A 26003-nucleotide genomic window follows, 5' to 3' on the forward strand; every position below is an offset into this window, starting at 1 on the left:
GGACAGACGAGAGATTAGAAACGGAAAACCTAACAAAGTTTCTCTGGCCACTCACCTTATTTCAAATCAACTGTAGCTGGGGGAAATGAACAAGGATCACAGTTAAGCCATAGTCAGGAAGTATCTTGACACTCGAAATGACAGTTAATGTCCTGATTTTGCTATTAAAGATGTACAGGTATGACCTCCACAACTGTGAGTAAAGGTATATGGAAGAGGATTTCTTGTTCTCTTTCAGATTACTCATTTTACAGTATTTCCCCCTGTTGTCATAGATATGTCCGAATGGGAAGATTGAGATATTTTGGGTAATTTTCATTTCAATGAGCAACAAATTTTAAAGTGACTAAATAAATGTATTTTCTTATAAAAATTTCTGAATTTATGTATTGATGTTGAGCTTTTTCTTTTTGTTTTATATTTCCATCTGCAGGCATGTATTGGATGAAGGAACAGACGACTATAAGATCATCATGCTCAACAGAAAGTACCTCAGTTTCAGAGTCATTAAGGTCAGTAGAAGAAAAACTATATGTAAATGAAACGATCAAAATTTAACATTAGTTTTAGTCCTTGGAACACATTGGGTTTTTGAAATTAACTGGATTTATTACTTATATACAATTTTTTAGTAAATTGATTACAAGTTTGATTAACAAGTTTAATCAAAGCTTTTGAAATCACATCTTTGCTCCAGATAACAAATTACGATGCAAGGCATCACAGATATATGTTATCACTCTTCTAAGTCTAGATACACATCTTTACATCACAGCAACCTTGTGAACTCTTAACTCGGTTCTTAACCCAAATTGAGCAGATGGAAAATCTGTGTCCTCATCACTCAAATCTACTTGGCTGAAATTCAGTAATCCCAGTCCACCAAACCAAGGATTTAATGCCACCCAGCCCCTGGTTTGATGCTGCCCAGTCCCTGGTACATGATATGATGTAGTTTTTAGTGTTTCCGTTAAGTATCACTCCACATTGGCCAAGGCCCATTTCCTCCATGTGCTAATGACCACGGATGTGAAAGCGCCATCCCTTATCCAAAGTCTTCAAAGATTGAATGCTAATTAGATTTACACCTCAGGCCATATAATTCATTGATAAGGTTGATTACACAGATCATGCCAAAAGAAATGCTGCCATTTCTCCATTTCATTTGCTGTATGATGATTGACATGACTTTAATGTAATGATGAGCTTTGAAAGTGGATCATGGAATCAGGAAAGTTTGGCTGGTTCCGCTGCTCAATGCTATACCACTTCATAGAAGCAGTGAAACGCAGTTTATTGAATTAAAATTGGTCACCAATTCTTACGAAGCTCTACTCTGTTCAATGACTGAAAAATATTTTCTACAGAAGGAGTATAATTTTCCATTAACACTATCATATGATACCTGTAAACTAGATGTTACAAATGAAGAAAATAATAATAAAATTAATAGTTAAAGAAAAGAAGGAAATTTATTGAACTAGAAACATGAACACTGGAAAGCACTTCAACAAGCATAAACCCAAAAGAATAGTAACATATAACATTTAGAAGATGAATTGAAGAAGCATATTTTTCTTTTCACTAATCCTTCAAATACAACAAGCAGAAAGGACAAATCCATCAGTAGCATTTAAGTACAGATATTAATCTTTTGTGGTTGTCAGATATAATGAGATAGGGTGTTAATTGGATGCTCACTTATAGAACACATCCTATCTTGTCAACTTGCATCAAATATTGAACTATAATGCAGTTAGCTGTAGGAAAAACCTGTCATTTAATTTCCCCTATTCTTGTTATTAAAAAGTTTCCTTTAAGGAAGATCCCTTCAAATCACGAAGCGTAATAAGGAAAGTGTTATTCCTAGTGGAAATAAGGCAGGAGAGGTAGTATCTTGGTCAGGAAATTCAGGTAAATTATCAAGTTAGTAAACATCATTAAGTATCTTCTGTGAAGTTTATATCAATGTTAGTCAAGGGAAGTGCGTGGTAAGACCTATCTGGGACACTGTAATACAGGAAGGATGTTTGCTGTCACTTACAGGGAAAGTTCTGTTATATGAAGATTTCTATTCTCTCATACAATTATATCGGGGTAGTGAGCATACCATGAGATGCAAAGATAGTAGTTGACACAAAGATATATCTGTAAATATTTTTAAAAATGTGAATTTTTTCACTGTTATTCACTTTTGAAAAAAGCATACAGACTTGTTATGCATATATTGTGGTAATCAGTGAGACAACTTGGTAATCTGATGATTTAATATTTGCTCTTCCTTTTTTTCCTTCTTTTTTTTCTAGGTGATACGTCAATTACAAGCAAACAAAATGCATTTTTAATAGTTAGGCGATAATGGACAAATGAATATTAATTCTATAGATCTAGTATTATAAAAATTAGGTAAAATATCATCAGAACGTTTAGGGTGACTATGGCCTGTGTATACATGAATTGCAGCATAAGAAAACAATGTATTATGTATCCCACTAGTTTAATGCATACACGCTAGTAAAGCTAAGAAGCAACTTTTTCATTCATTCAGTTATTGTTGTTGTTGCCTCGTCAGGCATTTATACTTCAGAATGAATCATTGTACCAAGGTTGTTTACTACTAATGCCTTTTCCAAAAATAACTGTTGATCTGATATCTTTTAGTCCTTTTCTTCCTCACAAGGCAAAGTTTTACAATTCTACCCCACAACTGACTCAGAGGAATTGCAATGAACTTGTGAACAACTTATCATTTTCCCTCTTTATCCTTGCTAATCTTGTGGTACTGATGAATAAAACAAATCTCAGCCCTTTAGTCTTTTGTTGTACTGATGTTGCTCTTGCCCGGGCGATTGGGGTATTTTCTGAACAACTTATCACTCTTCTCTCTTTATTTGTTATCCTTGTAGTTTGTATGTTGTCCATTAATATCACTATGATATACCCCAGTAAGCTGCCAAACTAATTTCAGAGACCAAATAGACTCAGATAAATATACAATTTTTGCCTTTTGACCTGATGTTAAAGTGGTATTGGTCTGATGAAACTGGGGTAATCTTGTGAAAAAGTTCACATTTCCCACTCTTTATCCTTGCTATCCATATTATAAGTTGTCCATTCATGACATTTGTACTCAAGTCACACTGTCAAACCGACTCCAAAGTCCAAAGCAAAAGATAAATTCTTAACCATTCTGTTTGTTTTTGTTCTGATGTTGGGCTTCCTGCTGTGATTGGGAATACAGAAACAATTTTTTTTCTCTTCATCCCTTCATCCTTGTGTTTTGTCCAATGTCCATTCATGGTACCTGTACCCCAGTCATACCGCCACAGTTAAACTCCAAACCGACCAATAACCCACAACATTTTGTCCATTTGGGGCAATGTAATTCTTTGTTTAGCCTATTGTCAGTCTCGAGTGTGTCTTGCCAATGTGACTAGGTCATCACCTTGTTTAAGATATAACACAGCTCACAGGGGGGAATGATAATTGTGCTAATCGCTTCATCTAGCTGTCATCGCTAGTTAGCAATTAGCCTCATCCACAGGGGATTGGGATACCTTCGTACAGGACTTGTTTTCATGACTTTATCTTGTCCTGAGTGGAAACGTGGGGACGGAGAATTGATGTTAAGTCTTTAGATGTTTGAAATTCTATCTTAATTGATTTGTAAAGTCATGATCTTGCCTCATATTTTCATCATACTTTTTAATAAAGTTGGGTAGAGAGCTCAGTGCACTATGATAACTTTGCAATAAAAAAAGTAAGACTCACAGGGCTGGCTAGAGACACAAAGTTACTTGTTGCAAAAAATGTAAACAAATCGTATTCAATATGGATAAGTGATGTCATTCAGAAGTAACAGTGTTTAGGTTATTTTGAAGGTGCCTGGATGCTTTCAAAAGAAGATTTTGATCGTTGTTTGGATGACCGAAAAAAGAAGAATAATGCTTCCTTGCTATCAAATTCTGTTTGAGATTGAGAAAACGGTATTGATACTGTATTCATATTTATATAGAAGTTAAATTACTAATACCCAATATGAACTCGACTTTACACCAGGTTCAAGTTAAGTTCCTCCAAAGCAACTGTACATTTGTATGTGCTATCTCCTGCCCTTGCACTCATCTTAAGTTGAGACATGTCTTCTTTTAGATTGAGAGAAGATTTGTGGTAATAGAATTGAAGGATAGTCCATGTCTATCATTGATGTTTCTTCTCAGAGCGCCACATGACAATGATGTACTGACTCATATTCATACTTTTCACTTCAAAGCAGGTGCTTATCGCTACGCAAGGACAATGTCTTCACACCAAGCCTTTATTTTCATCTCTCATTATTCATGGTTACTTAGTCCAATTTTTTTTTAGAAAAAGTCTCAATTGTATTTTTAAATACACCAAATGACATCATTTTACAGTTAGTTTTCAGAAACTGTTCGATTGAAAAGATTAAGCAATCAAGGATGCTACCTCAGAATTTTCTGTCACATCATTCAAAAGGAGAAGAGTCTTAAACTTTCACAGCTTATTTGTCATGTTCATGAATATTGTAGGAAAAGGCACCTTAATTTTTAAACAATGTGTAGTTTGCAGCAGTCTTCAGATTTTGCTCACAATAATTTGTTATAAAGGCAACAAACTTTCAAAACTTTGATATGTGAAAAAAAAAAATTGGCAAGTGGTGCCGTGACAAGGAATAATAATAATAAAATAATAGCTAGTTCTCGCTTTTCAGGACCGAAGGCCCTCTCAAAGCGCTTTACAGATATATATATTATCCCGGTCATAGAATTCAGGCTTACCCGCACACGATGTATGCACATTCTCCACTCCCTGGGGAGCATTCCAGCCAGGCGTCTTTTTTTACAAGCGCACAGCACACTTGCTAATCTAACCACAAAATAGCTGAAATAAGAATATGAGCTTGTTCATCTCAATAGAAACAGCTCTTGACAAACAAATGTTAGAAATGCACTTTATAATGAATAAATTGGAGTTTAGTACAGAAATGAACTAACAGTTGATACAGGAAAAAGAGCTGATAAATAACCCTCACCCTTGTCATTTCAATTAATTTTCCTTATAAATTCACTTAATAAGTAAACAATATTTTGACATTTCAGATTTGTTTAACTACCCAGCTAGATGTAATTATGAATGGCAAATTCATTTATTTCTATTATTTACTTGTGGTTAAGAAAGCCAAGAGAGGAAGGTGATTATAATGAGTAATGTTCATGTATGCAGATGGTGTTAAAAATGCGGTTGATAATGTCATGATTCATTCTGACTTTGCCACATTATAATCATACTCACAGTCACAAGTACATGTTGTAACATTTACTTGTCCAGTTCCACTCATTTCCTCTTCAAGACACATATTTCATGGTATGTCAGCTTGTAACTTAGATATTGTTGATGAAAGGGGGTAGATTTGAAAAATAAAAAAGAAAGAAAGAGGGGGAGTTCATTCGTCTAAGGGCAGGGGGCAGGAAGTCATGAAGACTGACTGTAAGAAGCTGAGGTGAGGGAAAATCTTTATACGACGGATCTTGAACAAGTTAGGAAATTGAAATTAATAAACTCTGAAGGACCAGGAAGAAATTATAACTTTTGGGAAACAGTAAAAGGGGAATGAACTTCCACAATGTGTAGATCTGAATAAGATTTTAAGCTAATTTGTTAACACAAAAATATATATTTAGTGGTCTAAGTGCTTATTTTTGTGTAATTACCCCTTCCATGATTCTGCTGCAATTTAACAAAAAGTGGGTCAGAGGTTAATATGGATGTTGATATAAATATATATATTTTTTTTGAGTTTTCTTTGTCTAAAAAAGTAATTTCTTTCAATCTGTAATAAATTTAACAATCCACATGTACAAATTGTCTAAAATAAAGTGTCATATTGCTCTATATACTGAGATAAAAGAATTTGTATTCTGAGAATATCATCAAGCTGAAAATATCCACTGTATCTAAATTTATATGGGGGAACTTGTTCAAGTTTTGACACAGAATGATTTTTTTTTCAGATTGTAGAAATAGGAAGTTAACATTATCACATTAAACAATTTTTTCACTTTGTTTGAAGTCATAATTTGCAGCATGATAAGTGATTTCATTTCATGAAAGGTAGATTTGTTTCTATCTTTATCCTATCCAATTTCCTAGTGATAATTTTTTTTGTTCCTCTGAAAAGAACTTGTCCAAGTTTGGTCAGTATCTTAGCTTAGTAAAAGGGGTAATTTAAAGAAGATTACCAGTTGTATTTATAATGTAGAAGAAAGTTTTGAAAGATTCATTTTGGGGTCTATCATTTCAGTGATGTAGATTTTGTCAGTGTTTAAACTTTAAAAAGTCCACGATCTGTATCATTTCAAAACATCAGCTGTGAGTGGTCCTCTGACAAATTTCTTTTTATTTTTTAAAATCTTTTCTGTAACCTACATATTGAGATATATTTCAGTATGATTAGTATAGCTCTTTCAAATTTTTAAAATGTTATGGGGGGGAAAATGCCTGAACAATGCACATACATGTATGGTATAAATAAAACTGTATTTATTGATGATGAAGCGATAAAGTATGATATACCAGTAGGTTGGTTAACAGTAAGTCTGCTAATTCATGGAACCCAGATTATTCTTATCAGTTGTAATAACCCATCCCCTTTGGTTATGTTTTTACAGGTCAATCGAGAGTGTGTCCGTGGCTTGTGGGCGGGACAGCAGCAGGAGCTGGTCTTCTTGCGCAACCGCAACCCCGAGCGCGGCAGCATCCAGAACGCAAAGCAGGCTTTGCGGAACATGATCAACTCTTCGTGTGACCAACCCATAGGGTATCCCATCTACGTGTCCCCTCTGACGACATCCTATGCCGACAGCAACAAGCAGCTCAGCAGTGTGATTGGTCGGCCACTCAGCTTTGCCTGTATCAGGGAGAATGTCGTCAAATGCTGGACAAGGTATGTTTTATGGGTTCCCCAACATTTGCTCCTGTGAAATTTGCTTCAGGCTTTATTCCATCAAAGATCTAGGGTTAGTGTTGCAATTAGGTTTTAGTTTAGGTGTAGAAGGGTTTATGCTTATTACATAGCAAGATAAATTTCCTGTAAAGTTTCTGCCTTATACCTGTACAGAGTATTTAAGCAAGTATATTTAGCATTATTAAAGTATTATTTCTATTATTGCATGAGTCGTGCACGCACCTGTTTTGCAGTTCTCAAGTGTTCCGGTGGATTACCTAATCCTAAAGCATACTTGAGGAAAGCCTGATGATGAAGTGGAAGTAGGTCACATGTATCCCAAATACTGCTACCAGGAAGACCTGATTTTACTTATAAAAGTTACAAGTGGCTCTAACATGAATCACTGGATTAAATCAAAATTGTCATCTCAGCATTGCAAAGAGTTATCTGCGCTGTAGGATAAGTTGAAGACTTGATCATCACCTGTATTAGGTATAAGCTTGAGGAGATTCTGAGGCATTACTGGGTGATCCTTGGTGATATCTGTATCAATGATACAGGCCTGGAAGTGAGCTCATGATGAATCTTGTATGATCCCTACTACATGGAAATTAAATCCTGGTTTAGTTCCTGTGGAGTTTCTTACATTGATACCATAGTCAATATACTTCTTCCCCTAGTTATGTAATGTGATCTACTTATTTTGACTCATTGTATTTTATGGTTTGTCAGGGTTGTCTGGGATTTTTGTTTAGATGTGGAAATGGATTGGAACACTGATTTTGTACGCAAAATTTTGTTGTGGTTAAAAATATGTTTCATCATCACTTTAAATATATAACAGTTGTCACCATTTAACACTTCTGATTTGAAAAATATTTGTTTGGGCAGAAACTAAGATTTGAATGATGCTCTATAGATATTATTCCAAAGTAGATGTAGATCATGACAAGGCCAGTATAAAATACATTGTCTTGTCAATTTTTTTATTCAAGTCGCATAGTAGATATTATCATAAAGAACAGCAGATAAATTTGACCCTCTCTTAGCTCCTGTATTCACAATTATCATAAATCCTTGCCACATATTTAATGAAGGTGCATTTGGGAGTTTAACAAACCTATTAACAGTGTCATTACGGTGTCTAGAACTTAGAAGGGAGGCAATACAGATATTTGCCCTGTAGCTTTTCCCCTATTAAACAAAATTATGAATTCTGGAGACCCTGGGGAGGCTATGACGGTGATAAAATATGTCTGAAGGGGAGGTGAAGCAGATACTTTCCCTGGAACAGTTCCTCTTGTTACACATAAAATGATGCATTCCTGAGACCCAGGGGACATTTAGATGCTGCTGCTAAAATTCTAAGTGGAAGAAATGAATTTGACAAATCATCTTTGAGTTGAAATTATGAAACCTAAATCAAAGGTTGAGGGTTTAGCATCACGATGAAATCATTTTTCTTTTTCGGTTTTTGCCCAAGGATACATTCTGAGCTAAGCCTTTACTATGACAATTAAGGGTTTCAAAATCTAATGAACACTGTATATGACTACATTGATTATCTTATAGGAAATCTGCTAAGAATCAATGTTGTGCAAGTCTGCAGCCTAATAAAAGTCTTGAAAATAATACTTTAAGAGTGGAAAAGGTGAACTCATAGATAGAACTAATTTGCATGGTAGAATGAAAGATTTTCCACTTCTACCCTGGAAGAAGTGTAAAAAAGTTTTTTTAAATACATTTTTTTTTTGTTATGGAAAAGAAAACTACCATGAATCATGCTTGGTGTAAAGAAAGTATTAAGCAAATGGAAAATAAAGCCTTTCAGTAGCTATTTTCTCACCAGTTGTCTTGGTTATACCTCATCCATGACGCTCTATGAACTCACATTTGCCTAACATCGATAGATTACTCTTGAAAAATTGCATTATCATGGATCGCGTCAGTTGGATGGAAGCTGGGGATGGACGTTGGCTCACAGCACCGCTCTTTGCGACAGACAAGGGATTACCCCTCCTTGTGTTACACAGATCATTTCAAATCTTGGGAATTATGAGGATTTGTTCCCCCTCCAATAATCACCTGTGTTCTTTGGCAGGATGAGTAAACCGTTGAAGCGATCCTTAAAAGAGTAGGGTTACCGTGACAATGCTGATGGATGATCTTTGATTGAGGTGTTAATTTGTGAGAAATTCTGTGGCTATGATGTCATCTTGCTGTGAAATATTTTTAAGGCATTATTCTGTGTTTTGAAGATTAAGGATATCTTGAGAACACATGTGAGATGATCGTTATTGGGATCTTCTGTCTTAATGGTGGAAATGAATTCTTCTGAAATAGTAGTCAGATGGTGGAAAAGGGCATATTGAGGATAAAGAGAACTGATACAGCATTACAGCCTCTTCCCAAATAGGTTGCTTGTAAACTCATAATGATGATTGATAATAGCTGAAGCCTAGGTTGTCACATAGCTGACTAATCAACTGAAAATTGGGGGAAATGCACCAATGTCATAATTGCATAAGAGGAATTATCTTTAATTTCTCAGATAATTTCTGTAATCACTGTATGATATTTGCCTGCTGTACACTGAAACCAGACTAGACTTTCTTTCGTGGAGCCATGTGTAAAACATAAATATTGTTGAGAGGTAGAAAGGCATTAATCTATATGATTTTACACATATTTAATGCCCTTGTTGGTCTTTGGAGATGACATAACAGGTCGTTGTCTCTGTATGACAAAGGGTCATGTAAGAAGAACCCTGGGACCAGGAATCACACAGGACTGGAAATGATTCATAAATTAATAGGAAAATGAACTCTCAGTTGAGCTATAGTACCTGGTTGTAAGGAGGGGGAAGGGAAGGGGAGGGGTAGAGGTTTGAACTTTTAACCTTGTTTCTTCTAAATTGTAATAATCATGCAAAGGTATTGGTTGAATTTATAATGTTGATATTGATGCCTTTGGGGTTACAGTGAGACCCTGAGAGTAAATCCATTTCCTGTCTTTCAAAGCATCACATTTGTTCAAAAGCAAAAGATATGTATACATTCCATGTAATGCCAAAGTTACAAGATGGAGACTGGTTTGAAATTTACAAAGAAGAAATCAAGACTGATTGCAAGTTCCAAATGTTGACCTAGATGTATTAACTTCATCATTGTAGTCTTATAAATCCTTGATATTGCATTTGCCACACACGAAGTTCACACATGTCCAAACCATTGATCACCTGGGACACTGGACGAGTTTCTCCAAGACATGACTTTCATGTACATTGTCATCATTTTGATATGATTATGATGACTAGATCTTGACATCCATAGTGGATGTTGTTCATACTCAAACCAGGTGGGACACCATGAATCAAGGGATCCATTCTCACTCGAAAATTCTATGAGGGTGTTCTAGAACTTGAAGATTGATCCAGTATGACACTTTGTTTTCCCCAACATGATAGAGACATGTTTTAAAATGTTTTACATGTATCTTTTATGGTACTGATTGAAGCTCTCTAACTAAATAGTGCTTCTGAACCACTAACCTCATGTTGTTCATTGTTCCAGTGGGTTGCTTTCTAGCACAGTTCACACTAAAGTGTAGGAACACGCTTTAATATAGAGATTTATGTGATGAGGAGTGCTCTTCTTTTGCGAGTGTGAATGAGTCTAGAGTTTCCAACCTATCGGGACAGGTCTAGTCATCATTGTTACAATCTGCTGATGATGAAGAAGTGACATTTGAACCATGTTGCAAGCCATTCATATCCTTGAAAACATTAATTTAGAGAAACAAAAGATAATGATCTTTGACATAAACTTATTATCTATAACCAGTTTACCTCCCAGGCTCAGGTGATGCTAAATACTTGATAATAATAATGTATGTGATTTTGCTTAATGTAAGTTACTCATACATGTACGTCATCATATATTTTATCTTTTTAATTTTCATTGCTGTATGTGTGTCACCAGTCTAGCAACTCAATAAAATTTAACCAACATGAATATTTTCAAGGCTATTAAAATTACAATTTCTTAAATGGGTCATTTAATGGACAGCTCAAAGGAAAAAACAATTTTATATCTCTCTTTGTGAATAGGTAAATTCAATTAATACATAGCATTTACAAAACCACAAAACAAGATTAGCGAGGTCCGCATGATATTTATTCCCTGTCAAGAACCGGATTGACCTTTGCAGACCTGACCCAAGGAAATCCTTAGCAGTCACTTACATTTGCTATTTCAACTTTAAATTTTAATCTTGCATTGGAAATAAAAGAAAACCATGAAAGGAAAAGCATGAAATGTAGGAAAGGTGACTTCCATCTATTTCTAGATATTTGTGAATTTTATTCTATAAAAGGAAATGGTGGCTTACTAGTTTCACAAAGCTAGTTATCCAGTTTTCTCTGTTAATTTCTTGTCGTGCCAACTTTGAGGATATTTCTGTTACTTTGTGTCTTTTTATACCTTGATAGGAGCTCAAGAAGTGATTGGATTTGGGGGAATGACTGAGTGAGTTTTGAGTGGAAATGGAAAAATTGCCAAGGAAATGTGGAATTTGGGGCTCTTTCCCCAGAAAAGCACTGGTTCCTTTTTAACTTCAGGCCCAAAATGCATTGTTTCTTATGATTTTTTTTTGCTTGGACTTTGCAGGGCAGCAAATCATGTGATTATGAATGTAATATTTTAGCAGTATCATGATGATTTGGATTTTTTCTGCTTCTCTTAAGATTTTGATACTTCATGAAAACCTACATGTAAATGTGTGAGATACAACAGACAATACTACAAATGCACAACATGTACTATAACTGTCTACACACAAGAATGAAGCTTTAAAAAGGATATCAGAGAATTACTTTTAAAACATCACAGATGTAATGCACAATACACATGTTGCTAATAAGTGGTTCATAAGTTCATGTGAAAGTGTAATTTTCAACAGTCTGTATGTCTGAACAAATGATCAGATAAACTGGAATCAGGATGGAAATCTGGTTAGGAAATTTGCAAGAAGTGATAATATTATTGACAGGGGAAGAATTGCCAAAACAAATAATTGGTTTGATGTGTTTTAGTTTTGTTATGTGCTATAATTAAGTATGTCACCATGAACTTGTTTCAGGAGTTTGTGTGATGTTGGTAGATAGCATACTTTCAGATGATGGAGACATATTTTAAATGTATCAAAATTGTTGTCATGGATATTTGTTAACAAACAGTGAATTAACTTATGCCAGAGCCAGACTTGTTTATATTTTCTAAAAGTTGACAAACATTACATCTAACCTTAGTTATGAGTCATATGCTTCTAATTAGTGTAAATTATCTCCTTTCACTTTATCTGTTTTTATTCTTGGCACCCTCGATACATACTGGTATAAATGTGGTTAGAAGAGGAATTGTGAATTAGCAGTAGTCAGAATAGAGGAAATGCATGAGAATATAGAACAGCACAAATGAAAAGAGATCAATTACAAAAAATAGGTTAAGAACAGGGATACAAAGAAGCAAAGAGGATATTTAGTAGTTTAAAGTACTTTTTTTTCCTTCTGGAGTTATACAAAAATGCCTTTTGTGTATATATTTCAGTAAATTTGGGTTTAGAAATAGGTGTTTCTGTTAGATATTTTTCTCCTGCAGTTTGTATATTACTGTTTTCTTCTTTATATGAATGCATCTTTGGGTTTAGAGACAGGTGTTCCTGTAAGATTTTTTTCTCTTACAGTGTGTATATTATTGTTTTCTTCTTTATATGGATGCATCTTTTTGTTGGATCTTTTCTAGTCAGCAATACCTCAGGCTCGCAAACATTTTGGTCTCTAACATTACCTATGCATTCAAATTCACATTAATATGAATAAATTCCTCTCCAGTTAGTAACTCATGTCCTCCTTATTTATTTTTTCTTCATGTCATCCACAGGCTAGTACAGCGTTGTGTAGCAGGCTGCAGCAGCGGAGGGACTGTAAGACGGAGTGGGGATAAGGAAGAAGGAGATACGACCCAGCCGGGTACTGGGGGAGGTATGTACACACTCATTGTGGTTTAATTCATGTATGACCTTTATTTGTGAAGATATGATCAAAAGGTTGGTTGCAACAATAATAGAAAATCAAATTGTCAAATTAGTTAACCTCTATCCTATTTCATACATTTAAAAAATGGCTGTCATTCTATCTCTGTCTCTGTCTGTCTCTCTCTCTTCTTTTTTTCTCTCTCTTTCTCTCTCTCTCTAAATATCTTATCTGTTTGTATATCTATCTATATCTTGGCAGTAAGAAGCATGACTGATAGTAGAATAAAAGAAAATATGAATACATGGTGTTCAATCCATTATGTGTATAAAAGGCCTTGTATTGGTCAGAATGCAAAACATTAATGCATCAATGCTGCAATAAGTGCTTTGTTTATGATGTGATGTGTAAGTCCTTTATGTTAACAATTTAAGTTGGTTGTGATTTGGCCGCTGAACAGTGAGAAATTATTTCCATTATGCTTTTGAATTACTCTAAACACAGGCAGCGTGTCAGGGGATACAACACGGCAACAACAAATGCAACAACACCTGCAGCAGCAACAGCAACAACAACAGCAACAGCCACAGCAGCAGGGAGGTTCTGAGAGTGGTTCAGTGCGCCAGACACCTGCCCACAGCCGCGGGGGAAGCGGGCAGGGTTCAAACCTCGGGTCAGGAAGGAGGCTTAACATGGGGCGGGTCCCCATTGCCAATCTAGCCACCCTCATGATGGAGGACTACGGGGGACCAGGGGGTAAAGAGTCTCTGCTCAACCATCGAGTCAAGGTGAGTCTCTCCCTAAGGCAGGAAAACCCTGTTCACTCATGAAGTCAATACTGTCGCAGGAAAATAAAAGTACTTAAGCATAATGTGGATAACAATTCTATACATTACAACACAGAGCCTTTGTTGCAGGCAGCTACTGTTTTTTTTTACATATATTTGCCATTCAGGTGCACATATAAAGTTGTTCATGTTGCTGTTGTTGTTGTTGTGGGGTTTTTGGGTGGTGATTTACCGTCCCTTGTGTGACTTACATTGTAGGTCTAAGTTTACCCTGAAAAACTGTATGTTGATGTGATATGCCATTTAACTCTTGAAAGGTCTAAAACAGCATTAGAAAAATAAAAAGAGCTAAGTGTAAATAACAAAGTACATAAAGATTGCAGCGTAAAAACTCACTTCATTTCAACAAGTTCATAAAGAGCACCTTTATATAGAAAGTATATTTTTACACTGATGCACTATGTAAACATTCATGAGGAAAAGGGTATAGATAGAGAGAGAATGAGAGACAACACAACATACTAGAGGAGACAAAAAAGAAACAACAGAGAGAGAAAGAAAGAGGGAGAGGGGGGGGGGGGGCACAAAATATGAAAGATGGCTGATTTGATGGAAAATGTCATATAGTCCCTTTTTCTGAGGGATAGAAGATATTCATACTTCCTTTTGTCCCCTTCGCTGATTTTCTCCGATATTCTGTGACTTCTGTCACTTTCAAGGGGCCACTTGCAAATGAGAATGAACCAGAATAATTTATCTTGTACTTTGAGGTATTCTACAGAGTGATCAACTTAGTTTGGCAAATATAAATGTCAATGTTCTATGTAGAAAAAAACCTACTTATCCGCAAATATTCATATATTTTTTTTATCAGTGTGAAATATTTACCACAAACTACTTCACAAACTACATTGAAGATTTTCTTTTGAGCTTGGAAATGACCTAAATTTGGTGATTGTTTCTGTCACAGTAACCCAACCTTGTCATGCACACCAAGTAGTTCATTGTTATTAAAACAAAAAACATCCTTTTCCCCATAGACCAAGAATTGGAATGTAGATCACTTCTCTCATTTCTGTAGTGTTAAAGGTAACACTGTGAGGAGATGGGATTGTAAAATGGTAGAAATTATCTTACACGTTGGCATGTCATATATTCATTTACAATTTATTTATATATATATATATATATATATATATATTTTTTATTTTTTTATTTGAGGTTTTACCAGAGCTCTTTAAAGCTTTCAAGAGCTAAGTTGTACTCTTCTCCTCTGTATTTGTTTCTCTGCTGTCAGCTCACCCTCGACTCCCTGCAAACTGACAGCCAGCCAGCCAGCCAGCCAGACCTTCGTATGCTGTCATGGTTAGCTGGCGATCCCATCCCTCGTAGTCCCCCACGGCAATACTTGACTTCCTCCTCCCTGAGAATTGATGCTTCCTCACTAAATTACTTTCTCCCGCAGGGCCTTCATCATTAAATGATCTATCATTAAGGAACTAAGGCCGGAGGGTAGTCCTAGGCATGAACCCTATAGGAACCAAGACCAGTGGGGAGTCCTGTTAGTCCGTATTAATCTCTTGCTTTTATTGACCTTGTGATTTGATTCAGAAGCAATTATCTTGATGATAATGGTCCCACGTCTAGGTGGAGTTGTGTAGCCTATGATAGTTCTGTTTTCTTTTAGGGATGTTATTTGTTCCGAAAGTCATTGCCATTATTGGATCTCAATAATATCAAGGAGAACAAACGTTTCCTGGTCAAGCCAATCATCATGGGGAATTATTTCTGTTTTCCTACTTTTAAGTGAAGTTTTAAATTCTGTAGTAATTTTGATGATTTAATAAATATCAAACTGCCAATGAATACATGTCACTGAATTAACCAGTAGTGTCTTTAATCTGTTTCTGGAATAGTGACCAAGTAGTATGAATATTCATAGCCTGGTAGAGATTCCATTCAATCAAACTTAACTAGCTTTTGAGCTCATGGGGGGTGCCATATTATGAAGGGGAAAAAAAGCTAAATCCTGTGAGCTTAATTGAAATTGACAAATAATATTCCAGCTCTCATTTGTTTAATTATTTGAACTGTCTGATATAGAAGTCAAGGATATTCTCATATATTAACAGACCTATTCTTCAATGTACACGTGTATGTGACTCTACATTTTTAGGAACATTTCATTTGAACATGTCTTTCGAACATGTTTTTATCAAAATGCAAAGTACGCAGATGAAGCACATACATGTATCATGCTTGTGATGTCCCACAAAGAATTAAATGAAACACCTGCCATCCAGCACTTTCTAACCACTACTAGCTGTGAACTGCACTGTGAAGCTGGTTCCCACAAGAACATTTTCCTACCATGGGAAACGCTCCCTGTAGCAGACTTCGTAGATGATAAGAGATGCACGGTATACACATATCCAATAACAGTGTCTTCACTCCCACGCTGTATGTGAACAGTTTGCTTTGCTTCGTTAGAAAGTCATTTTTGTTTCACTGTAGTGGCATTTACAGGGTTGTTTACAATCCCAGCTATGAACGAGCCTTTCTCTGATACCTGTCTCGGCGTTTCCCCTCTCACCGACCAGCACTTTTTGTCACTTGCAGGCGACCGTGTCCCATAGCATGATTGAGCATTTTTTGGTGGTTGGTTTCTACTCCACTGACAAGGGCAGGGATATCACCTTGCTTCAGGCTTGTTGGAAGTGCTGTTGACATGGCCAGCTGACAAAAAAGGGAAGAGAGAGAGAGAGAGAGAGAGAAAAAGAAAGAGAGAGAGAGAGAGAAAGAGAGGGGGAGAGAGAGAGAGAGAGAGAGAGAGAGATAGGGGAAGAGAGAGAGATCAAAAATAAGATTAAAGACATATATGAGATGTAGAAAAGTATTCACAAAATGAAATTAGAGGTATATAAACAGAAGAGAAAATAGGATATTGAAGCAGAAAATGATAAATAAAGAATGAATAAAACTAAGTATCAAGCATATAGGTTGAACAAGTAAGACCAACAGAAAGAAGGAAAGAGATTGCACTTTCTACTGTCTTTGATGAAGGTGATCAGACTGTTATCTGATACAGCAGGACTGCACAAGGTGTGCATATGATGGACATGTGATTGATATGTGACGTCTCTCCTTGGTTGGTCATTGAAGAGGAGGAAGATGCCTAATCACAAAACATCTTCTCAACCGCTGAATACGCAATCCTAAAGTGCAGGACTTTCAAGAAGAAGGAGGGGGGGGGGGGGGGTCATTGACATTTATGGACGGAGGATGGGCCCATAGAGTCTCCAAGGACTTGAAGAATATTGTCCTTTGATTCATGTTTACTTGAAGTACATTGAATATTACAGTGAAAGAAATATATTTGTCAAACACATGTTAACGTATGGAAGATTGCCAGTTGAAGATCCATCAAGCATGAGTCGTAAGTTTCAGGAGTACATTCAAATCCATCAGCAGATATGTTTTAAAGAAAATGCTGATCATTTTTGTGCCAGTCCTAGTGCCTGTCATGGCTGTAATGATGATGCAGTTCTTTAACCATTCCTGGTACACACTCTTTGCTGAGGTTCTGAAGCATTCTATTATTAACCATCAGTTATTAAACTAGCCAATCCTTTTTTTAGCTGTAATACTGTGTTGTGCCTTAGAATAATCTGAAAACTACTCAATAGTGTGAGCAAACCTTTAGAAAGTGGAGGCCTTGTATCACTTTAAACTTGAACTAATTTTGCTGCAGAGGAGTTTGTCTTTCAGTGATAGTTTCAGGAATCTGTAACAAATTTGGATTGAAGTGAGAAAAAAGTGCTATCTGTCATTTTTTGTGACAAATGTCTAGAAGTTGGAATATAGCCAAGGTCTTGTGCGTTTGAGAAGGATTTACAACTGCAGTTTGCCTTCAAGATGTCTTATTAAAGTAATCACCATTTTTCGAGAACCTTACAGATCATGTAATTTTGGCAATTTACAAAAAGGTGGAGGAGAGGAAGTATGGAATGTGTTTCACTATTTTATTTCGAAATAGAAGAGCTCTTCGTGGCCAACACAATTATCTTTCTCCCTCAACAAAATAATACTGCATTTTTCATTATGATCAGTTGAAAGTGTTGGATGGGTGATATTTGCACTGAGTACAAAGGTTGTACCATTCGTGCTTCAGCAAATTAAATTTTTTGGACAACTTCCTATACTTGTCGATACCTAACTTCAATCCTGGATTTAAGATTATACCAGAACCCTAAGCCTAAGCCTAAACATGATCGAAAACCTAATTACAGTCCTAACTCTAACATAACCCTATATCTTAAATGAAATAAGCCCTTTGGTAGCACATTTCATTGGGGACAAATACTGGATCACTTTCTTCACACTCCTACCACTACCTGTATGCCTGTGTATTTGTTCTCTCTTGAACTGTTTTGTAGGGGTTGTGAGGGGGTGGAATGGGTGGGTATAAGGTATTCAGCAGCCTTTTGGCAGTGCCATGTATCATGTGATGTCCTGTTTGGCATAGAATTACAGTGCATAGAGAGAGCAGCCAAAGTAATCGCACCACACCCACTTCCAATGAACAATTGCATCATTCTTCATGTTGTCTGTTGATAAGCGATAGAGGTTTAAAGGCACATGTGTGATATTTATTGCATCTTGCGAGCAGAGAGAAGATAAAGAAACCATGTTACAGTGTATGTATTTAGGCCAAGTATGAAGAAGATAATGTTTGTGTTCATGCTTTGTTTATTCTTTGAGGGGTGTAATATGTAGATAAATAGCTCAGTGATGCTACAAAGGGAGGATGATGTTGATATTGAGGATGTTTGTGTTCACCTAACTGCTAAGAAAGCAATTTGTGTGAAGACCTACCATCTTTGAAGTCTTATCTGAGGGAATTAGAAAATAATGATTAATACTTCAGCAAATTTTCAGCATTATTTTGTCATATCATAGCCTAACAGAAAAATTCTTAACAGTAATACTAAGCTTTTTTTTTACCAAAGAGATATGGGATGAATCAGCTATTACACTGAGTGGTGTTGAAATACTTGTTATTCAATTTCATTCAGAGTTAATGATATTCAGTGTGCACAGTTTCAGCATCTTCTATGCATGAGGACTGTAGAGAGTCAGATAGATGTCATTGCACTCAGTTTGTTAATAGTGTACATGGTCAAATATGAATATTAGATTTGACGGACCTCCTGGTGTGCAGTCATCCTAAAATGATTCCTACTACTCAAAATATCTCGCTTAGTCATTCATAATGCTGTGAAGAGTTTAAAAATACTTGTCTGCTTATCATCTACAATCATCTGGTCACTTTTCAAGTAACTGTCGCTTAAAAGTCCACCAGTCCTCTGTCAATCATATCACACTCTTCAAGAGCATCTCATAAAGCATCTTTGACTGTCCTCCGTCCACTTCAGTCTGGGTCAGACTGAAGTGGACAGTCTATGAATTAGGCACTATATGGGATAGATATTTTCACCATGCTGTTAAGGTCATTACCTGTTTACTGATTAACAGTCCCTATGTGGTTTTATTTCCTTTTATGATGATTGCTCCACAAGGATATATCTAACCCCAACCCAAACCCAAATTGCATTCCCTGACCTAACCCTATACCTTTGGTGAATTAAATTTGGAGCATGTTGTCGCCAGAGCGAATGTCAGATCAACCACTACACTCAACCTGTACTTGACTGTTGTTGAATCCCCGGCTCTTGTGGAATCCTGGCTCATGTGGTTTGTTTTATTCACCACCGTTTTTTATCTCTCGGGTGCTATCTTTCCTGCTGTCCAATTTTGGGCTTCCTCCACATTCAGCCCATATTTGGGCAGATCATGAAAAACATTTTCCATTCGGGTTACCCATAAACCTTTGATCTTGATCTACTTGATAGGAATAGGGAGATATTTTTTTACATTGTAGTGTTTTAACAGCTTGGCATTGTATTCTTGTAGCTGCTCTGTGCAATATGTATGACAGTTCTAAAAGAAAATTCAAATACATTTGATATTATCAATTAAAAATCTTCATGGTTTCTTAAATTTAATGTTTTACACTGTTCAAACAGGCTGAAGTAAGTTACCTATATGTTCTCTCTCTCATCCTACCCTCTTTTTATCTGAACGGTATGATACCTGAATTCTTTCCTTTCATCTTATTCCACCCAATCCTCTCTGTCTGCCCCCTCACCCGCTCTCTCTCTCTCTCTTTCTACCCCCAACTGTCACTTTTATATCTCCACACTGTCTCCTTTTCTCTGCCCCTTTTCTCTGCCCCTTTCTCTCTCTCTCTCTCTCTCTCTCTCTCTCTCTCTCTCTCTCTATATATATATATATATATATCTTCATCTGGCTCTGCCTTTCTGTTCCCTTCACTCTGTATATGTGTCTCTCCATCTAGATTGTCCTCTCTTTCACACTCATTCCTCATTTCATTCACACATGCCCATAACCCCATCTCTCACCCTCAAATAGCCCACAACCACTCCGCAATCATGAGAGAGATCTCAAAGTGTTATTTCCTTGAATGGGAAACATACTCATGTTTGAGATTGAAAAACTATCTGCTCCTCACAACGCTGTGAGCTACATGATAACCTTAAAAAGCTGCAATTTAAGAAGGAGTATGACCCACTTTACCATTTTAGCATCTCTTTTCCCTGAGATTTGACTAGTTGATGATGTTTATTTTTTCCTGAAACTATTCAGCTACATTGTAGGAGTGTGAATGATCATGTGACCTGAGCAATTCAATATTTTGTGAAAGTTCATTTCCCATGGCAATGATGTTTTTAATCTTTTTGTGTGAATGCTTTATGACTATTTCTTTTTGTTTTTCTTTGGAAATCGAATGTGCATGTGCCAGTTTAGACAATATTACATTGCATTTCAGTGGTAGAGAAATAGCCTTCACAAAACAGGTTCCTACATTTATTTTATTTAGTTTTTATGTTTAAATCATCCAAAGATTTCTCAACATATCTTGGTACTTCTGATCCTCTTATGCCTTGAGTGTAGTCATCAGGATCTCAAAAATAAGCTTACCTGTAGGAAAGTAGAAATTTTGATATGAGAATTTGTAAACTTGACATTGAATAATTAAGGCAATCAAGCCCTGAGGGGACCTCGCGCATCAAATGTCTGGAATGACTGTACTTCTTTAACTATAGGCCTCTCATAATTAACTTGATTATATCACTCGCAAGGTTGCAGGCTACAGAGATCCTATAAAGAAAGGTAAAGGATGCTCTAATCTAATTAAAGATATAGGCTAAATTTGGTTAAGAGGGATCTATTTCTTGCCTTATTTTCTCTCTTGCAGTGTCTTCCTTATTAATTAAATAGTTTTAAAGAAAAATAGGGTCAGAATGAAGTGGGTCACTTAAACTTCAGAAATTGACCACCTTTTGCAGACATGTAGTACTCTATTACATTTCAGAAGCCTTGAAAATGTTAATGAAAAGGTTAATGATTATAACTACACATTAATTGAAGAACTAGATACCTTTCATTCTTCTCAAAGAAATCCCAAATTCTTGTTATGGAAATTTCTTTCAAGAGAGAGTATGGAGTTAGATATGGGCATGAAATTGTATAAAATGTTTTTATGAATTTTGCAATGTAACCTACATTCACAAAACAAACATTTCGTCAGTTTTAACTACGGTATTTTCAATTTAATATCTTGTATTAAGCAGAGATTGATAAAGTAGTACATTAATGTTCAGTCCAAGCTGTGATGCATCTCTGCAAAGCATTATATAAAACAATGTGGTATTTTGGTAGAAAAAAAGGAAAAAAACACAAAACAAAACATGTCTAAGCATTTGATTCCGTTAATTGAGGAGAAAAATTCTAAGGCAAAAGTGCACTTCATGGTGGAAAGTCTTTTGAACGAAGACTGTATCAACTACATTGTAAATTAATCAATAACTAGTGATTTAGTAATTTAAACTCAGACAGACAGGCATAAATTTATTCATACCAGACCCATAGCTAGTTTGTTATTCACATTGTTTTCAATTTTGTCAAGACCATGTAGATAACAACAAGCATTTTAAAATTTAAAAAAGGGCTTCAGGACTCAAGGGTGAAGCGTGATGTTTTTGTGATGTGATGAGGGAAGTCCCCTAAAATAGCCTTGGTTCTATCATTTGTTGGTCACAGGCGAGTGGGATGGGTAGATAGGCATGTCTCTCTGCACAGGTGTAGTCCCTAGGGTCTGTTTGCACAGGAAGTTTGTTTCTCAATGGCATGGGGCGGGGGAAACGTTCTTACGTAGTCACTGTAAACTGGTCAAGTGATGAGTTTGGATGTTTAGTGTGATGTGAAGGAAGGGACCATGGGAGGGTGGTGTTACCATAGCAAATGGTGCTATCTACTGTTGCGACATGTGGTGTTTGCAAATATGAATGCAATGGAGAATTGATTAGCATTAAATAGAGGTGTAAATAACATAGTAGAAGTGAGAAATGATGGGAGAGATACATGTAGCAAGAGACAGGGAGATGAGTGGGTTGTGAAAAGGCAAAAAAAAAAAAAAAAAAACATAAGAAATTATTTGAAGTAATACATAGAGTAAAAGAAGAAGAAGGTGTGAGCAATCATCTTTATAGGGTCACATTCAAGTAATTTCACTCTACCAGGTCCTATAATCAAGGAAATTTGTTGTTACTTAATGGAGGAAAGGTTCACTCAAATTACTTTTGAATATATACATGTAGTTCAGGTATGCTTTCAATGTTGTCTTCTATAAATCTAACTGAACCAGATAAAACCATACTTGTCTTTTATAGTATGATATGGACATTCTTTTTCTTGTCGTCAGTGGGTTAAAGTGTGCTGTACATATCAAGGGTAGCCACAGTTTAGCCCCTATGCTGTCTATGTTGTTGATAATAGGAGGTCATACCTTATTAGCTATGTCCTGCAATGTGCTCAGGTGAGGATCGGTTTATGATCATGTTTACTCATGCTGAAAGAATATTTGTCTTCCATACCAAGGAACATGAAGACATGAGATGCCCTTTTAACCCAAGATCTCATCTAGATAATGCTCCTGTTTTCAAAATGTTTCAGAAAGGTGATAAGGCAGAGGGATGTTCTAATTTGATGTTGTTCAGGTATAATTAGATGTATGTTTATCTTGAAGACTCTTGCTTGTAATGTTTTGCTATCGTTTGGTTCATGAGCTGATCTAATCCCTATCCATTATTTTTAAGAAAACAAAGTCATTAATGTTTAAGTTCCATGTTTGCATATTGTCGTATAAGTCAGTGCCATGTGAGAGTGAACATCAGGAAAAAATGGAATCTAGAGATTATATGATCTGTTTGGAGCCAGAAGGGCATTAACTCATATACTTTTACACAGTGTCAACACCCTTCTGGCTCTCACAGATAATATGCACTCATGGGATTAGATTAACATGAACCCCAGACCAGGAGAAGACTTCTAGCCAAAAGTCCTCCAAGGGAAATTGCAGTAAAAAGGGGTTTACATACCCTGCTTTCGGGAAAACAATGGAAGACCGGAGGGTAAACGCAACATGAAACATCAGTGAAAGACTCGTTAAGGTTAACTGGAGGAGAGCGTAGAGTGAATGACCTAATGTTCTCCTTTAGTTGAAATTCATGTGGTTGTGCACAAGCGCATGTGCAAGGGGTTGATCCAATGGTCAGAGGAACATTGTCCTGAGAAAACACCACTTTCAAAAGGGACATCTCATGTCATCCTCTGTATTCCTGGGTTGAATTGATAGGAAATAAGGTCTTCCAGATGTTGGCAGTAAGCAAAGGGTTCAAAAACTGTATCAAGTTGCAAATGAGGTTTCATTTGGTACAAATATAAATTTGATAAAGTTTTTCCTGGAGGTTAAACTAGCCCATTCATGTAACTTTATATAATCAGAGTAATCCATATCAGAGAAATGCCTATCAGTAACCATGAATGATCTTTCCCCAAGTGTAAGCTATTCAAATGTCAAGTGTAATTAATTCAATTGCCGATATCGTGTTTAATATGTAGGTTTCATTCGACCTAATGTGAATCCATTAAAATGTGGGTGTGTAATTCATCTTAGCATCCTCCCCCTCTGACCCCCTCTAGTTCCAAGGGGGTGTTGAATGTTCCTCTATGAGCGCATCTGTGGTTGAGAGAGGAAGGTATTGTTTACTTACCCCAAGCTACATCTTATGTGCATGTTATGTGAATCCATCATTTATCCATCCTTGCCACCTTCTTCCTCGACCTGAGGGAGATGGGAGGGTTTGTGGTTGAAAAGAATCTGGACTACCCTTAATGAATCTTGTTTTCATGTTAATATAATCTGATTGAACTTGTGGATGATTATCTGCTCAGGTTCATGAACCAAGCAGAATGCCTCTAGATTCATTTTATGAGTTTGTAAATCGTCTCCCCTGTGGATGTAGAAGGATAGTCCTTGTGCAAAACAGGAGGAAAACCATTGATTTGGACTATGTTGATTTTGAGAATCAGAGCATGTAAATTGCATACAGAGAGCTTCGTTATAAATGCAAAAACATTTGGGCAAAATTGAAAGGTCATGTAGCTCTTTATCTCTGTGAATTGTTCATTCTTTGGCGCACTTTGATTCAACCTTGTGTTACATCACCCATCAGTGAATTGATCAGGAAGATATTGTTTACAAACCTCTAGCAATGTTGCTACTCCTCTTTGCCAACCCCACCTATCCAACCTGAACACCTTTTTCCTGACCCTGAAGGACAATACTAATTAGTATGGTTTGTCTGTACAGAATGAATAGTGTTTGGGTAATTATAAGTCTCTTCCTGTTGGATGTTTTCTTTGCTCAATGAACATTGTTCAGTTTCTCATAAGCTTGGCACAACATCATCCATTAAATCTGATTTTAGAGAAAAGCAAGTCATTGTGTCTGTTTGACCTTTTTCTTTCTTCCGATTGATAATTATTCTTACATTCAATGTCTTTTGTTTAAAGTGTGTGATTGCTTTAACAATACAATTTACACCTTTTACACTTCTGTCTCTCTTTCTCCACATCATGTCACCCCTTTTCTCCTCCCCCCACCCCCGTATCTACCTCCCTTTCTCTCGCTCTCTCTCTCTCTCTCTCTCTATCTTTCTCTCTCTCACACATGCACATGCTTTCATTTTGTCTCTGATTTTCGTTTAAAAACTTACATTCTTTCCTCTGTTTTTTCTTTCATCCAGGTCATTGACGAGTGTAAGGTGTATGACCGTCTCAACATCAACAAGTTTGTCATGTGGCCAGACGAGACCATGCGGCAGAACGGTGGCGCCAGCGGTTGGAAGGGATGGTCCCCAGCACCCGGAGCCGAGGGACAAGTGGTTCATGTGTGGGTACCCTTTCACATGGACCAGGCCAGGCGCTCTCATGTAGACAAGACCATCCTCCTGGTGAAGATTGAGAACAAGTTTGTGCCTATAGCTGATAGTGGGGTGTTGGACCAAGGCCCTGAAGTACACTTATAGCCTCTGTGAGGATGTAGTGCTTGTAACAAATTCTGATTCCCTTAATACCTTACCTGTTATTTTGTCATCTACGCAGTTTGCGCCATTAGTTGATACAATTGTGGGACCAGGTCTTTGGTGTTATTTTCACCACGTGTTTATGATGAAATCTACCTTATTAGTAGCTTGTGCAACCAAGGCAAATAGTGTCTCTGTTTGAATATTAAGATCCTCGTTCGGCACAGCACGTAAGAATCCTGGTGAATTAGAATATGGTGGGTAGAGTGCTACGGTCGATACTAATGAACGCTGCATTTTGATGACGATTTTACTGCTGCAATGTTAAAAACAAATTAGGAATCTACTTATATTTTTTAGCCACCTGTTATTATTTGTATAGTGATACTGTCTTTAATTCAAAGAATAATTGCTCCTAGGTGAATACAGTTTTCATTTCTGCAATAAGTAACACAAGCAGAGAGGAATTCTGCTTAAAATACTTAAGAAATTAGTGATTTAGTATGAATTATGTTTATGTGTAGTGTACATTGTGTAGGTGTTATTGTCTCACTCACATTTATGATATTTGACAATCCCTAAAGATATGGTTGCAAATATTCAGAGTTGAATTATTTTTTTGACAGATGTAAAAATCATCTCTTAAAGGGAAAGTTGAGTTCTGTTTTCAGACCGCAAATGCCTTCAAAGTGCATGGTTATTGC

At 36.4% G+C, this 26003-nt stretch overlaps 1 protein-coding gene across 1 annotated transcript in view; it reads left to right on the plus strand.

The window, feature by feature from the left end:
* The window catches only part of LOC579498 (pecanex-like protein 1), a 107739-nt gene extending 81736 nt beyond the window's left edge, over window positions 1–26003 (plus strand). Inside the window, exons 34-38 of the mRNA XM_030998327.1 lie at window positions 434–512; window positions 6693–6967; window positions 12910–13010; window positions 13506–13789; window positions 25021–26003. Coding sequence (XP_030854187.1) covers window positions 434–512; window positions 6693–6967; window positions 12910–13010; window positions 13506–13789; window positions 25021–25302 — 1021 coding nt within the window. The 3' untranslated portion in view covers window positions 25303–26003. The remainder of the gene's footprint in view (window positions 1–433; window positions 513–6692; window positions 6968–12909; window positions 13011–13505; window positions 13790–25020) is intronic.

The sequence above is a fragment of the Strongylocentrotus purpuratus genome, unplaced genomic scaffold (genome assembly GCF_000002235.5).
Source record: "Strongylocentrotus purpuratus isolate Spur 01 unplaced genomic scaffold, Spur_5.0 spur5_scaffold_5, whole genome shotgun sequence".
In the NCBI taxonomy this organism is placed as follows: Eukaryota; Metazoa; Echinodermata; class Echinoidea; order Camarodonta; family Strongylocentrotidae; genus Strongylocentrotus; species Strongylocentrotus purpuratus.